Genomic DNA, 15,471 nt, shown 5'->3' with positions numbered 1-15,471 from the left:
CTCCCCCGTCTCATCCAGCCCTTGCCTGTTGATAATCAGACGCATGAAAGACAGCAGTGGGATTCCACCTACATCTGCAGTTCTCTCCTTGCGAGTGAGGTTGGCCATCCTTTATTTATTTCTCACTTTCTGGAGGTCAGGGTCCTGTTGTTCTTCATAACGAGATGGTAAAAATTATCATTCATGGAGCGCTGTGCCTGCCAGGCACGGACTAAGCACCTCACAGTCCCATGTTAGCATCGCATTTGACCTTCAGAGGAGTCTCTTCCTCTTTATTCTCGGTTTAGACGCGTCTGCCTCTCCCGTTTTGGGCCTGGAGTCTGTCTATCCCTAAGCAGACTCATCCATCCCTCCTCTCCTTGCCGGAGGGTTGGGTGTGGCCCTGATGGGGTGGGGCAGTTAACCCTGGGGTGCTTCGTAGCCCTACTGTGTGCTTCTCTCTCCTCTTCCCCGAATGCATCCTGTGTTCCCAGCATCTGGTCCCTGGGCTGCCCTCTAGTGTCACCAGGTAGACTGGGGAGGTCCCCGCCTTGCAGGATCTGTCCACACTGCCTCTTTGAGCTGAGGAGGGCGACCTCCCGTGAGTGCTTTCTTTCTCTGTGTCTTATGTGGGTCACACTGGAGACAGCCACAGGGTAACGGGGAGCCATGCTGGCCACGGCTGTCCCCATGGTGGTGATATTGGAGGTTAACCCAGCTCTGGAGTTCTGTGTGGGAAACACATGGCAGCCTTCCTCTTGCCCAGGGTGGATTCTTCAAGTCCTGTGTAGATCCCCTTCCCATCGGCTGGTCTCGGGCCTCAGCAGGGAGGACACCCCTCCTGGACATGGTCCCTGTGCCCTCCTCCCTCCCAGTGGCCGAGCTGCGCTGCTCTGTCACCACATGGAAAATCCCATCTCTTCCCAGAGAAGGCTTTTCAAAAGGAGCTTTGACCGAGGTGAGGCGCCTGTGAAAGAGCAACTAACGTCAGCTCTGCCAGTTTCCCTCCCTTTCCTGTCGCCCTCAGCAGTTTGACTGATCGTGTTTCCTGAGGAGAAGACCCATAGGGGCTGGGGGAGGGAGGCCTGTTGCCAGGGGGTAGCCAAGTCCCAGGGGCTCTGGTGAGTCCAGCCCTTGCTCTTCTCAGCTTCTCCGAGGGCAGAAAGGAGCAGCTGGCATTGGTGGAGAACGGGCTACACAGCAGCCCTGTTCTGAGCTCCTCATGGTCGCACTGGATGCTCTAGACCAACTGCTGTGCCAGGCACCCCTTTTAGAAGTGGGCACAGCAAGACTCAGGGGAGTTCAGTCACTCATCTAAAGCAACCCAGCTTGTCAGGGGTAGCACCAGGGTTTTAGGCTCATTATCAAGGCTTGATTTATTTATTTATTTATTTATTTTTGGTACCGGGGATCAGACTCAGGTCCTTGTGCTTGCGCAGCAGGTGGCGAAACCACTGAGCTAAATCCCTGGCCCCAAGGCTTGATTTATTTAGTTTTCAAATTAAACTTTGGTATTGAAAGCTAGGGATACCTGAATGTCAGAAAAAAATTAAAAAGGAACAGGGACTTAGGCCTATATTGCTAGAGAAGCAAAAAGCATATCGTCAATAGAAATACATTTTATTTATTAATTTTTAAAGACATACGAGGGGCAGAGATTTAGTTCAGTGGTGCTGGTGCCTGCCTCACAAGCACAGTGTCCTGAGTTCGATCCCCGGTACCACAAAAACAAAAAAGCTATAGGAAAAAAGACCACCTTTCATTTGGTTTTTACCAAGTATATTATATTTCCAAAGGTTAAAAAATGAAAGAAAGAAAATGAGGGAAATCCAGAAAGCTCTCCTCTCTCACACTCACAAAAAATTAATTTAAAATTTTTGTGGTAAAATGTATACAACAGAACACTTTTTAACCATCGTTTGGTCTGCAGTGCTGTGCAGTAAGGACATTCACATTGTGCAGCCATCATTACGGGGCCCCTCCACAACCTTCTCATCTTCCCCAAGTGAGACTCTGTGCCCACTGACAGTAGAACCCACCACTCTCTACCTCTGTGGACTTGATTATTTTAGGTTCCTCCTGTGAATGGAAGAAAGTCTGCACGCTGTGATGTCTTCAAGTTCATCCGTGCTGTGGCGTGTGTCAGAACCTCCTTTTGTAGACTAACAGCATTGTATGCATGCAGCACGTTGTTTATCCATCCACCCCCGATGGACACCTGGGTGGCTTCCTCCTTCCCGCTCTCGGGAATAGCACAGCCATGAACGTGGCTGTGCAAATGTCCGTTTGATTCTCAGGCAGCTCTCCGTGGAGTTGCTGGAGTCAGTGGTGACTTCATGCTCTGAGGACCTGCTGGGCTGTTTCCCCCAGTGGCAGCGCCTTTCAGGGACCCACCAGCAGTCCATAGGTTTCCCCTCATCCTCACAGAACTTATTTTCCTTTCTTCCTCTGTCCCTGTGTGGATTCTTAGCCTCACGTGAGATGCGATTCTGACACAGGCCTGTTCTTGAGTCACCAGTGTCACTGTTGTCTGCCCTCTTCAGGTGCCACTAAAATACCCAAAGTCCCTATACTGGCTTTTGGAATGTTTCTAATCAGCCGGGGGTTCTTGCTCCATTGGATAGAAATCACGAATTGGCCAAGTGTAGCTCTTTAAGCATGAATAGCCCTAGGCTTTGAATGCCAGTGGCTGTCAGCTTTCGGTGTCAGTGACCCTCCTTGCCTCTCAGAGCCGGCAGCTGCTGTCCTTGGGGACTTTGGCTGGCTCTCAGGAATTCTCCATTCCTCTCCATCGTCTCTGCTGCTGGCCACCTTCAGGGTCACCGGCTCTGGCTGTTCATGGCACCAGTGGACTTTAGCATCACCAGCTATTTTGCACCAGCTCAGCACTGTCTGCCCGAGATAAAAATCACAGGTAGGCAAAGATATACCATCTGCAATAGGCTTTATGAGCATTTACACTGCAGCATCAAGGGAACAGCTCATGGGCTGAATCTGTTAAGGTCCGAGGAGGTTGCTTATGTGGGAGAAAAGGCAGGCTTGCACACGTGCAGTCAGATGGGTTCACAGGTAGGGGAGGCTCCCTTGCAGACTTAATTGATGAGGGCTGCAATAATCCAGTGAGGCTGGAGTCCTCTGGATAGGTTGTATTTGAGGCTTGTTGCAGCCAAAGCAAATGTCTATCGGAGCAGCTGTGGGGCACCTGGTAGAGCCGGGCTGGCTGCAAGGCACTTGGGGCAGCTGTGGAAGGAAAATAAAAGTGCCTCTTGGGGAGCTTGGGCGCTTCTCTCCTGGCACCCTGAGGCATGTAGTATTGAATTTTCACAAGCAGAGCACACTTCCTTTCTCCTCCAGCCCTGCAGGGACAGAGAGGAGCCTGGGTTGGGCCTCCAGGGAGGAGGAAGGGGAGGTCCTTGCTGTGGGAGCCAGGTGTGGGTCCATTTGTGTCCTAGAATGCAAATAGGTTTCACGTGGTTAATAGTTGCGGCTACGGCACAACAGTCACCTGGTGGGGGCTTTAGTCACAGCTCAGCAGATTCCTGGTCCCGGATGTGGCCTTGTCCATGGGAAATCTGAAGCAAAATGTTTACTGTGAAGCCAGGGTGGAGACTTAGGTCTCTCTAGAGAGGGATTTTGAAATATGAGTGTGTCCGAGTCCCTTGGAGGGTGTGTTAAAATGCAGATTGCAGGCTCCCTCTCCTTGGTGTCTGACTTAGTGGTTTGGGGCTGAGACTGAAGAATTTGCATGTTAACAAATCCCTGAGTGACATGGCCTCTGCTGCTGGTCCAGGAACTACTTAGAGAATCAGGACTCTGCAGCTACCCAGTCCAGTACAGGAGGCACTGACAACATGTGTCAATTTAAATTATGTTAGTGAAAATTAAATAAAATTAACAAATCCTTTCCTCATAGTAGCCCCATGTGGACAATGGACAGCATGGGTGTAGAACTTTTCCAGCATATTGGCAGTTCTAAGGTTTGAACCTGAGCGCTAAAACTTACTGGTCTTGGGAATTGGGACAAATGACTTCATTTTCCTGTGCCTCCCTTTCCTCCTTTGGAAGAGAGATAAGGAGAACCCCTCCCTCATACCCAGGGTTGGTTGTGAGAATTCAGTGATTTAATATGAAAAATGGTGTGGGCAGCACCTGGCTTAACATTAAATGTTTATTATTGTCATTAATATAAAAAGCTAGGGGTGGTGGAGGGGTTTGTCTTGTGTCAGGGTGGCAGGTAAGTTTCGGGGGCTGCCAACTTTAGCTCCTTTGGTAATGGCTGCCTGGCTGCATTGTGAAGGATTCTGGGGAATGGCCACAGTGTGAAGGAAAGCACATCATGACTGTTTAGTGATGTCTGCCATGAAAGAGGGTGGGACTGTTGGTAGTGCCTCGGGGGAGATTTTTGCTCTCCTTCCCTAAAGGGATTGCACTCTAGGAAACGGAGTGATCCGAGTTGTTTTGTTTGTGTGTTGGGGTCTGCCCTGTGTGCCATATCCCCACGCATAGACCTATCATTGTGCCACCAGGCAGAGTCCATGGAGGTCCCCTTAAAGAGAGATGGGGACCTCAACTTGGCCTGGGCAGATTCTTGATGTCTCATAGCAGAAAAGCATTTCCGGATGCGACAGTGGGAGGCATAGGCGGATTTATTAAGCAGAGTTAGAAAATAAGTAAACAAGGGAAGAAACTTCCGTCTAGGAGCTGAGGGAGGCTCAGCTGTGACCAAGATGGTCGGACTGGCCCCCTGGTTCACAGAGGAACAAGGCCAGATTTTATGGAAGGGCTGGCATGGGCTAGGGTCGGGTTGGTCGTTCCCTCCCTTCTGGTTGTAAAAGATGGCTCTGCAGAAGTCCTGGTGCTTGAGGGGCAGGCAGTCTGGTCTCCATGAGGTGCTCGTTTCTGCCGGGCACAGTCTCAGTCTGGTAGAGGCTCTGCTGGAATCCAAGGTGACTGTAGGCTTAGGACAATGACTGGAGACTCCTGGGTGCTCACTGGTAGTTGAACGTCCCTCAGTCTTGGAGAAGGACCTGTTGTGTAAATTTAGGGCTCATCAACTTTGTACCACCAGCTTTGAGACAGACCCCCTGAAGGATTAACCTGCCTCTGTGCAGAGCTGAGTGGGGATTTGACCTGGAGTTGTCAGGTAATGAGACAGATGCAAAATGCAGGCCACGCTGTGATCTGTGTCTAGTTAGTTACCTGCTGGGCATCTGTAGGCCAAGTAAAGAATTTTTTTTTTTTAAGGAAGCAAAAGCAGCTTTTAAGCCCTGACTGCCTCAGGAGAAAACACAAATTGTGTTGTTTTTTTTTAAGAAATTTTTTTTTTTTTGGTACCGGGGATCGAACTTGGGTCCTTGTGCTTGCGCAGCAGGCGGTGAAACCACTGAGCTAAATCCCCGGCCCAAATTGTGTTTTTAATGAGTAACAGACTAAGGGTGCAGACGTGCCCCTGCCTCTTGTGCGCATGGTGGTCTCTGCCTCCGCTGGCTGCTGGCTGCCCTTGGAAGTTGTGACCTTGGGCGAGACACTGTCAGGAGGAGCCCCAGAGACGGATGGCACCGAGAGCCAGTGGCTTCCTCCGCTCCGGTGGTGGGAAGTCCGTGTTCTGTGCCAGCCCAGAGAGGGCTGGGGGTGGGGTCAAGGCGCTTGGAATCCAAAGAAGCTCTTTGGCCCGTGGCTTTTATGTCCAAGTTGAGCCCTGTGGGCCAGGAGAGCGTGGGTGTCCCAGGTACTCAGCGTCCTACGCTCTGGTCCTGGTCTGCCCCGCTGGGCCCCGAGCAGCTGCCCGGCTCTCTGGCCCACCCTGTTTCCGAAGCTGGATGCGGGAGGCCTGCTTTGCCCTGCTGTAGCCTGGGCTCCTGAGGAGACATTGACTTCCTGCTTGCGCCTGGCCTGGCCCAGGCCCTTTCCTGTTCCCTCTTGAAGCTCCCCTGTCTGCTGGCTTCTCACCCAGCCAGCACCACCCCTGGGGGCTTTTTGTCCTCGTGGAAGCCGCAGTTGCTGCCCTGTGATGGGTGGGGCGGGGGGCATCTTGCAGGTCAAGGGCTCTGATGTCCACGAGGCCATTGGAACGAGGGGAAAGCAGCAGGTGGGACACCGGGCCAGCCAGTCTACCCGGTCTTCTCCAGAAAGAGCCACTGGGTGGTACTGTGCGGCTCCCTTCTGAAGGTGACGACAGAGGCCGAGCTGACTGTTGGAGACGCTGGGCCTTCCCGCCTTCCCCGGAGCAGCTTCCTTGCTGGCCACACCCCTCTCTCCAGTCCGCCAGGTGCTTGTGTCTGGGCAGATAGGTCTGGACCTCACCCCATGGCCATCCTGCCACCCTGACCTCTCTGTCCTCATAGTGTGTGCCGTACCCTGGAGCAGCCCAGAGAGGCGGTTGTGGGCATTCTGGGCTGGAGTCTAGGTCTAGCCTGGACTGGGCACCAAGCCTTCCGGCACCCCAGTTTCTTCAGTGGAAAATAGAGATAATAATGACATGGTCTCATGAAATTTTTTAAACCAGCAAGATGCACGAAAAAACTCCTAGGACAATGTCCTGGATCCGATGGGCACCAGGAGGCTTCAGCTGTGCTTATAGTTGTCTTTATTGTTAATCCTTGTCCCTTTTCCTGGGAGCCACATTCTCTCTCCCAAACTGCATTTGGGACCAGCTCGTTCAGATGACTGTGACCAGCTCTCCTGGCAGGATGGCTGTTTTGGAATTTGATTCCAACCCAACTCTGTTGCTACCCATGGGCACATGCCATGATCCACCTGTTCTGAACCCTGGGGCCAGTAGCATGCGCTGTAGGGGCAGGACATGGTGACACGGATAGTGTTACAGCCTGAGCAACAATACCCAGAGCAGCGTGGCACATAGGAGGGGCTCAGGTGCTGTCTGCTCCTTTCCCTGCCCCTCTCTGGTGACCTCCTCTTGCTTTGCACCCCTGTGGATGTTCTCTGAGGCTCTCTGGACACCCAACACTGTTCCACCCACACTGGATCTTCCACAGGACCCCTTGTCCCTGGCTGGTTTGGATTCTTAGCCACGTTTAAGATGGAAACCAAACATGGGCTGGTTCTTGAGCCTGCTGGTGACCATCCGTGTGGTCTTCTTTCTTCTTCGAGCCCTGTAAAGGGGAGGGTCCTTGGATGGGCTTCCGAGATGTCACCAATTGGCAGGAGGTTCTTGCTCAATTTGTGTAGAAGTCATGAACTGGCAAAGGGGAGTTCTTTTAGTGTTAACTGCTCTGAACTTTAGATGCCCATGGATATTCTTTTAGCATTAGTGGCCTTCTAGACACTTAGAAGCAAAGGCTGCCAGCGAGTCTTGGGACATCTTCTAGCCACTGAGAGGGGTAGCTTCCAACAGTTTTCATTGTTGTCTGTCATTCTCTGGTTGCTGGCTGCCTTCAGTGTGACCAGCTTGGCCTTTGCCACTTTTGATACCAGCAAGCTTCGGTGTCAGCAGCTCTTAGTGTACCAGCTCAGTCTTCTCTACGTGAGCTGGAAATAGGAACAGGTAGGAACATCCAGAGCCCCTGTTAGGACTCAGGCTGTAGCATAAGAAGGAACAGCTCATGGGAAGCTGCTAAAGGAAACGGGAGATTTCTTACATAGGAAAAAAAGATGGGATCCTGCATGGGCGGACGGACGTTCTGTGTGGTCATGGGTAGAGGAGGATGCCCTTGTGTACCTAATTGAGGAGGAGTAGAGTCAGGCAAAGACTGCAAAGGCAGTGGCCTGGGAGAGGCCCGGGGCTGAGGCCTGCCACAGCTAATGCAAATGCTCCTGGAGTTGCTTCAGGGCACTTGATGGGCTGGGCCAGCTACAAGGTGTTTGGGCAACTGTGGAAGAAGGTTCTAGTACTTCTTGGGGAGCCTTGGACCCTTCCGTCCTGTCTTGCCCTCCACCTCTAGCCCTGAGTGTTCTGATCTTGGTTGGTGCTCAGGGAACAACTGTGAGCCGGGTGTTTTCCTGGAGGGATGCTGAGGCGGAGCCCATGGGGTCGACTGCACCTTGTACTATTGAGCCCCTCAGATTGGTGGAGATGGGTTTTTTTCTCTTTTATAGCATCAGCCTCCGAGAGTTGAAGGCCATCCTACCCCTGGTCAACTTCAAAGTGAGCAGTGCCAAGTTCCTCAAAGATAAGCTTGTGGTAAGTTTTGTAGCCCAGCCTGGGGATTTTATGATGTCAGGCCTACTCAGCAGGTCTCCCCTGAACCTAGGATAGCCTTGGAGCCCCATGCAATGGTCCCCGAGGGTCCTTTGCCTCCAGAGTGCATCTGTCCTGTCCAGCTGGTGGGGTCGTGTAAATATGTGAGGACCACGTTCCCAGTCCTTGAAGAGCATGCAGTCAGGGAAGACTGTGTGTGCCGGGCTGTTTGACTTGGAACATCTACACTCAGACCTGTTTCCACCAGGCCATCTTTCACCGTTCCCCTGACCTCCCGCAGTCCACTTTCCTCCTAGAGGCATGAGCACATGTGTGTCTTTTGCAAAGCATTGTGAAAGATCCCTTACCTAGGGTGCCAGGGATGGGGCACTCTGTGTGCAAGCCCTGGGAGGTGCTTGTCGGGGCTGGTTCTCTCCTCTTCCTCTTCTCCTCCAACCACCTGTCTTTCTACTCATCACGGAGTTCATTGATGTTCTTCTGCAGTCAGGCTGTTGGTTGAGCAGGGCAGGGAAGCCGCTCTAGGAGCAATGGATATAGAGGCCACGGGGGCCTTTTCCAGGTAGGGCAGGGATGGATGGCGGTCATGAGTGAGCACTGATACTGACTGTCACCAGAGAATGAACCCTCAGCCCCAGGACCCCACTGCCCATGCCAGCTGTCTCGCCTAGGATGCCTCTGCTGGAGAAGTTCATTTTCCTTTCGTACTAGTGAGCTCCTGAAAAAGCTGGCCCGTTTCACTGCTGCCAGGCCATCCTTTACCTGCCCCCCACTTCCCCGCTAATTCCCAGGGGAGAGAGAGATGGGCGGGATTTAAGAAGAGAAAGATGGGACACGAATTTCCATTGATAACCATGTAGTGGGAATATTATTCTTTATCAGGCATTTCTGGAGTCAGGCATTTTGTAGATATTATCTTGTTTGGTTTCCAGAAAGCCCTAAGAGGGTAGTGGTGATCCTCTCGTTTTACAGATGAAGAAACTGAGGGTCCAAAGAGGTGAATTGTAAATGTTTTGCTTCAACAGCAACAACAACAAAAAACCCCCAACCAACCAAACAAAAAGGGTGCATTACCTAATGCAGTCGATTCTAGCTGATTAAGTCAAGATTTTTAAAAATTTGCTTTAAAAACAATTTTTAAGTACAAGCCTTATAAATACATCTGGATATAGAAATCTGAAGGTGGTGTCTCCTGTCCAGAAGAGGAGATATCCATTATGTCTTTTGGAAGTGAAGATTTTTACCTCTTGGGGCTCAAAGATGGGGGTCCCTGAATGATCTCCCAGACAAGTGAGTTAGGAAACTCATGGACAGGTTGGGTTTAGAGGAATGCAAGTTTGATTTTAGCAGAGTTGCAGAGCAGCCATTCTATTTCTGTATACTGGCTGGAAGCATTCTTGTGGTGGACTTCCAACATTATGTGGTCATTTTTTTTTTTTAATATTTACAGGAAATTAGTGCACACAAAGACGAACTCAGCTTTGAGCAGTTTCATCTCTTCTATAAAAAACTTATGTTTGAGCAGCAAAAACTGGTAAGTCCTTGAACAAATGATCAAATGATGTTCTGTCTTCCTCATATTGGGGAGTCTGGTACCCCAAGGAGTAATCTCCCCTTTAGTCAAGGAAACACAAGATGGGAATGCCAGTAACATACTGTTTTCATTTATTAGCTGGGCAAAAAGTTGTAACCATGGTAGAGCTGTGGGGAAAGGTATTTACCTCCCTCCCTCATGGGAATGGGAATGGCCATAGGTTCAACCAGAAGTATGTCTGAATCTATTAAAGTGAAAATATGCTACCAACTCTGCTGTATTATCTCACTCCAGAAGGAAATTTAGTAAATTATTCCTGGTAGCCATCTCCAAATTGAGAGATTATGTGTTTTTTTCTTTTTATAATTTTTATATTTTTATGAGGACTTTTTTTTTTTTTTTTTGGTACTGGGGATCGAACTCGGGTCCTTGCGCTTGCGCAGCAGGCGGCGGAAACCGCTGAGCTAAATCCCCGGCCCAATGAGGATTTTTTTGATTAAAAGGATAGGCTATTTTGAAATTAAAATGGACATACATTTTGATCTGGAGGTGGCAATTCAGACCGGCCCAAGATGTATTTGTATTTCAATCTGTGTTTTGTATTATGCCTCTCTTAAAAATGTGGGGGGGGGGGGGGATTGCAGGACTCTGAAACTTTGTGTGGGAAAAATACAGGTTGCCCCCTAGTGGCCAGAATATTACATTGCGCCAACAGCTGGCTGTCCTTGGCCTGTCCAGTGGTTTAAATATTTTCACAATTAACTGTCTACATTTAAAACTTGAAAAATTGTATATTAAAATCCAGATTTTTGGCCAGAGATTTAGCTCAGTGGTTTTGCCGCCTGCTGCGCAAGCGCAAGGACCCGAGTTCGATGCCCGGTACCAAAAAAAAAAAATCCAGAGTTTTGGCTTCTATTGAAAAAAACTGAAATCTGTCTATAAATGGGCCCTCATTTCCTGGCGAAGTCTTGCAGAAAGGAGTGCACACTCCCTTGGTAGCTCCAGCTCTGCCCACCAATTTGCATTGTCCATGTGGCTGAGCAGAAGTTTTGAGTTGACAGCGATGGTCTCCAGTGTTGCAGTTTCTAACGCTGCAGTTTGGCCCCTGCCCCCTTTACTTCAGTAGTTTAGAATTTGAATAACAAAACCCCAATATGCACAACTAGTTTCCAGCCAACTTGAGAATCCACCCTGGTCCTGCGGGTCAGCGCCCTTCCCCCAACTTCCTGCTGGAAGGGGCAGAAAAAAGCATTAGTGTCAAGGTGAGGTGGGGTGGGGTGAGTTGGGTTTCTCAGGCGCCTTGGAGAGATGATGAACCTCAGACCCAAATCTTGGGAGTAGGCTCAGCCTTATTGGTAGCTGAATGGCTTCCAGCTTGAGGTTGGCAGTTAGTTCCTCCTTGTGTCCAACCACCTCCTTGCGTTTCAACTCTCAAGCTCATAGTTTCTAAAAGTTGGGCTGCAGCAGGAAGAGAAATGCAATTGCATGTGTGTTCTCCATGGTGACGGGGTACATATCCTGCTAGGTTGTGACAATATCATTGGTGCTAATGATTGCTGACAATTTCTTAGGTGGACTATATGCTAAGGCACTGTGCAGAGCAGTCAATAAATATTTAATTCTCCCCAGCGCCCTGGGAAAGAGACAGTGGGATTGTCCCTATTTTGTGGATGAGAAATTGAAGCTCAGAGGTCACGCCGCTAGGAAGCTGCAGAGCTAGGATATGAGTTCTCCTGCCCAACTTCAATGGCAGCCACTGGTTCGTCTTGTTAATTCTTAGAACTTTTGTGTTAGAATAATTTCCAGCATAAAGTGTAAGATAGAATAGTGTGATCAAGCCCACATACTGTCACCCACTTCAACAATGATTGTAGGTCACTGCCATCTTATTACATTGGTGGTCCCACCCTCTACCCACTTCTCCTAGGATTTTGAAGCAAACCTTAGGTGTTTTATCAATTCATCTATAAGTATTTTTTTTTTTTTTTTTTTGGTGCTGGGGATCGAACTCGGGTCCTTGCGCTTGCGCAGCAAGCAGTGAAACCACTGAGCTAAATCCCCAGCCCAATAAGTATTTTAATTGAATACCCAGCTCCGTTCCTGTTTCCCAGCTCCTTCCCGGTCACCCCTGTGAGGTCCCCTTGGTTACAGTATTGCTCATATAAACGAGAAGAAATGCTTTCCAGTAGAAAGAGAACTGAGACACCCGCAAAGCCACATACGGCTGTACCTGCGGTCACGCATGCGAGAAGAGGGCTAGGGTTAGTCCTGCAGCTTCCACTTGGGAGGGTGGTAGGGGAGGGGTCAGCACCTCAGGGTGATGGATGCTGCAGATTGTTCTGGGTTGGTGGGTGGCTGGGAAAGGAGAGTCCGTGGGGCAGGCAGAAGTTAGCAATGAATCTCTTGTTGGTTTTTCTGTCATTTTTGTTTAATTTTTTGGGTACCTGTTTGCAGTACATGATTACATTCAGTGTGGGATTAGTGGATATACGTAACACGTCTTGATTCTTTATTCCTCCTTACCCCCTGTCCCTATTTTTAAAATTTTATCTTTTTTTGCCAGCATAGACTTATTTATTGGAGAAGTCATTATTAAGTTAATATAAACACAGATTAACAGCCAAACTTACAGGCCAAAATCAAAGCAACTGTACTACATCAAGGTGTACTTGTAGATACGTTGGCCATGCTGGATTACAGTTAACTATTTTTTTCTCTTTCTCTGCCCCTATTGTCTGTCTCTTATTTTGTACTTTATTTATATATGGTATTGTGTTTATTATATAAGAGGAAACCATGTGATTTTTAACATTATTATTGTCATTAGTCCATGTTTGCAGCACACATGATCACCTTCCTTGCAGTGAGTTGGTGTATTCACACAACTCATCTCAATTCTTTTTTCCCACTTTCCTCTCCATTCCCCTTTTAAAAAATTTTTTGCCGGCATCAGATTATTTATAAATCTGTATCAAGTTAATTATCATAAGTACAGATTAACAGCCAGACAGTCTAAAAATCATAAAATATACATAAGACAATTACACTAAATCAAGGTACACTTTTAGACAAATTGTCCATGCTAAATTAAATAACATTTTCTCTTTTTTTCCTGTATCTTTTATTTTGTACTTTATTGATATATATGGCTTCTCATAACAAGAGAAACCATGCAATATTCAAGTCTGTATGTTTGATTTACTTTGTTAACATTATGGTCTCGAGGTGCATCCATTTTCCTACAAATGACTCAAGTTTATCATTCTTCATGGCAGAGTAGTACTCCACTGTGTAAATACCACATTCTCTTTATCCATTCATCTGTTGATGGACATATACCCTGGTTCCAAGATTTAGCTATCATGAATTATGTTGCTCTGAACATAGGTATGCATACATCACTGTGACATGGTGTCTGTAACTCTTTTGGGAAGATTCTTAGGGGAATAGCTGGGTCAAATGGAATTTCTATTTTTAGTTTTTTGAGGAATCTCCATACTGATCTCCATAGTGTTTGTACCAGTTTACACTTCCACCAACAATGAAAAAGGGCTCCCCCCCCAACAGCCTCTCTAGTTTATTACTTGATTTCTTAAAGATAGCCATTCTTTCTGGAGTGAGATGGGCCTCAGTGTTGTTTAAATTGGCATTTCTCAAATGGCCAATAATGTTGAACATTTTTTCATGTATTTATTGGCTATTCGTACTTCATCTGAGAAGTGTCTATTAATTTCATTTTTTAATTAGGTCTTTAAATCTGGGGGAGATCTAATTTTGGGGTTGCCTTATATATTCTGGATATTAGTCCTTTGAGGAGTAGCTGGCAAATGTTTTTCCCATTCTGCAGGTCTTCTTTTCACTCTGTTGGTGGTTTCCTTTGCTGTCCAGAAGTTTTTAGTTTGATATGATCCTATTTGTCGATTCTTGGTATTATATCTTGTGCAAGTGGGGTTGTGTTCAGAAAGTCTTTGCTGATGCCTGTGTCTTCAAAAGTTTTACTTATTTTGTCTTCTGGCAGATAGTTTCTGTTTTAATATTTAGATCTTTGATCCATTTTCATTTTAGATTAGTACATGGTAAGAGAGAGGAATCTAGGTTTGATCTTTGGCATATGGATAGCCAGTTTTCCAGCATCATTTGTTGAAGAGCCTATCTTACCTCCAATGAAAATATTTCATCCTTTATCAAAGATAAGGTAGCTGAATGTGGCTGGAGTAGTATCTGCTTCTTCTGTTCTATTCCGTTGATTCACCAGTCTGGTCTTTTCCCAATACCATGCTGTTGTGGTCACTGTAGCTTTGTAGTATAGCTTCGATGCCTCCTGCCTTTCCTTTGTTGCTCAGAATTGCTTTTGTTATCCTAGGTCTCTTATGGTTCCATATGAATTTGAGGAATGTTTTCTTTAGTTCTGTGAGGTATGCTATTAGTATTTTGATTGAGAGTATGTTAAATCTGTACATCAGTTTTGGAAGTATGGCCATTTTTACTATATTGGTTCTGCCTGTCCAGGAACAGGGGATGTCTTTTTCCATTTTCTGATACCCTCTTCAATCTCCTTTTACAGAATTCTGTGGTTTTCAGTGTAGAGGTCTTTTACTTTCTTGGTTAGGTTAATTCCTAAGTATGTCATTTTTCTTGGTGCTATTGTGAAAGATGAGTTTATTATGGTGCACAGGAACATGATTGGTTTTTCAGTATTGACTTTGTATCCTGTTATGCTAGTAAGTTTGATAACTAATTCTAGTAGTCTTGGTGGAGTTTTTGGGGTCTTCTGTGTAGATGATCCTGTCATTTGCGAATAATGATAATTTGACTTCTTACTTTTTTTTTTTTTTTTGGTACCAGGGATCAAACTCGGGTCCTTGTGCTTGTGCAGCAGGTGGCGAAACCACTGAGTTAAATCCCCAGCCCCTTATTTTCTTATTCATATCCTTTTTCTTTCTTTTTCTTGCCTAATTGCTCTGACTATTGTTTTGAGAACCATATTGAACAAGAATATTGATAGCAGACATCCTTGTCTCGTTCCTGATTTTAGAAGGAAAGCTTTCAGCTTCTGTCCATTTAATATGCTGTTGACCATTGGTTTGCCATAGATACCTTTTATCGGATTGAGATAAAGACTATCTCTACCAATTTTCTCTAGAGTTTTTTTTTTTATCATGAATGGATGTTGGATTTTGTCAAATGCCTTTTCTGGGTCTATGGAGATGATCATGATTTTGTCTTTGCTTTTATTTATGTGGTGAATTACATTTATTGGCTTGAATATGTTGAACCATCCCTGCATCTCTGGAATGAATCCTACTTGGTCATGATGTATGATCTTTTTGATGATTTGCTGGATTTTATTTGCCAATATCTTATGGAGGATTTTTGCATCTGTGTTCATTAAAGAGATTGGCCTGTAGTTCTCTTTTTTGGTTGGGCCCTTTCCGGGTTTTGGAGTCAGGGTAATGCTTCCAGGAATGACTTTGAGAGTACTGGTTCCTTTTTGATTTCATTAAAGAATTTGAGGAGTATTGGCACTAGATCTTCTCTAAAGTTCTAGTAGAATTCGGAGTGAATCTGTTGGGACCTGGGCTTTTCTTAGTTGGTAATTTTTTTTCATTACTTCTTCAGTTTCATTGACTAATACTGGATTCTTCAGGATTTCTATATCTTCTTGGCTTTGATAATTCATGTGTATCTAGAAATTGATCCATTTCTTCTGAATTTTTCCATTTTATTAGAGCATAGGTTCTCAAAGTAGTCACCAATGATTTTCTGGATTTCAATAGAATCCCTTGTGATTTCACGTTTTTCA

At 46.8% G+C, this 15,471-nt stretch overlaps 1 protein-coding gene across 2 annotated transcripts in view; it reads left to right on the top strand.

Annotated features, from left to right (window-relative positions):
• LOC101715321 (1-phosphatidylinositol 4,5-bisphosphate phosphodiesterase gamma-2) overlaps positions 1–15,471 on the top strand; it is a 137,256-nt gene that overhangs the window by 54,343 nt on the left and 67,442 nt on the right. For both annotated transcript variants that reach the window (XM_087203664.1, XM_087203635.1), the window contains exons 6-7: positions 8,035–8,119; positions 9,585–9,668. In XM_087203664.1, the coding sequence (XP_087059790.1) occupies positions 8,035–8,119; positions 9,585–9,668 (169 nt within the window). The remainder of the gene's footprint in view (positions 1–8,034; positions 8,120–9,584; positions 9,669–15,471) is intronic.

This window comes from Heterocephalus glaber, unplaced genomic scaffold (assembly GCF_053883595.1).
Source record: "Heterocephalus glaber isolate CG9 unplaced genomic scaffold, H.glaber_assembly_v1.0 deba00000071, whole genome shotgun sequence".
Taxonomy (NCBI): domain Eukaryota; kingdom Metazoa; phylum Chordata; class Mammalia; order Rodentia; family Bathyergidae; genus Heterocephalus; species Heterocephalus glaber.
This window is presented reverse-complemented; position numbering and strand designations above follow the sequence as displayed.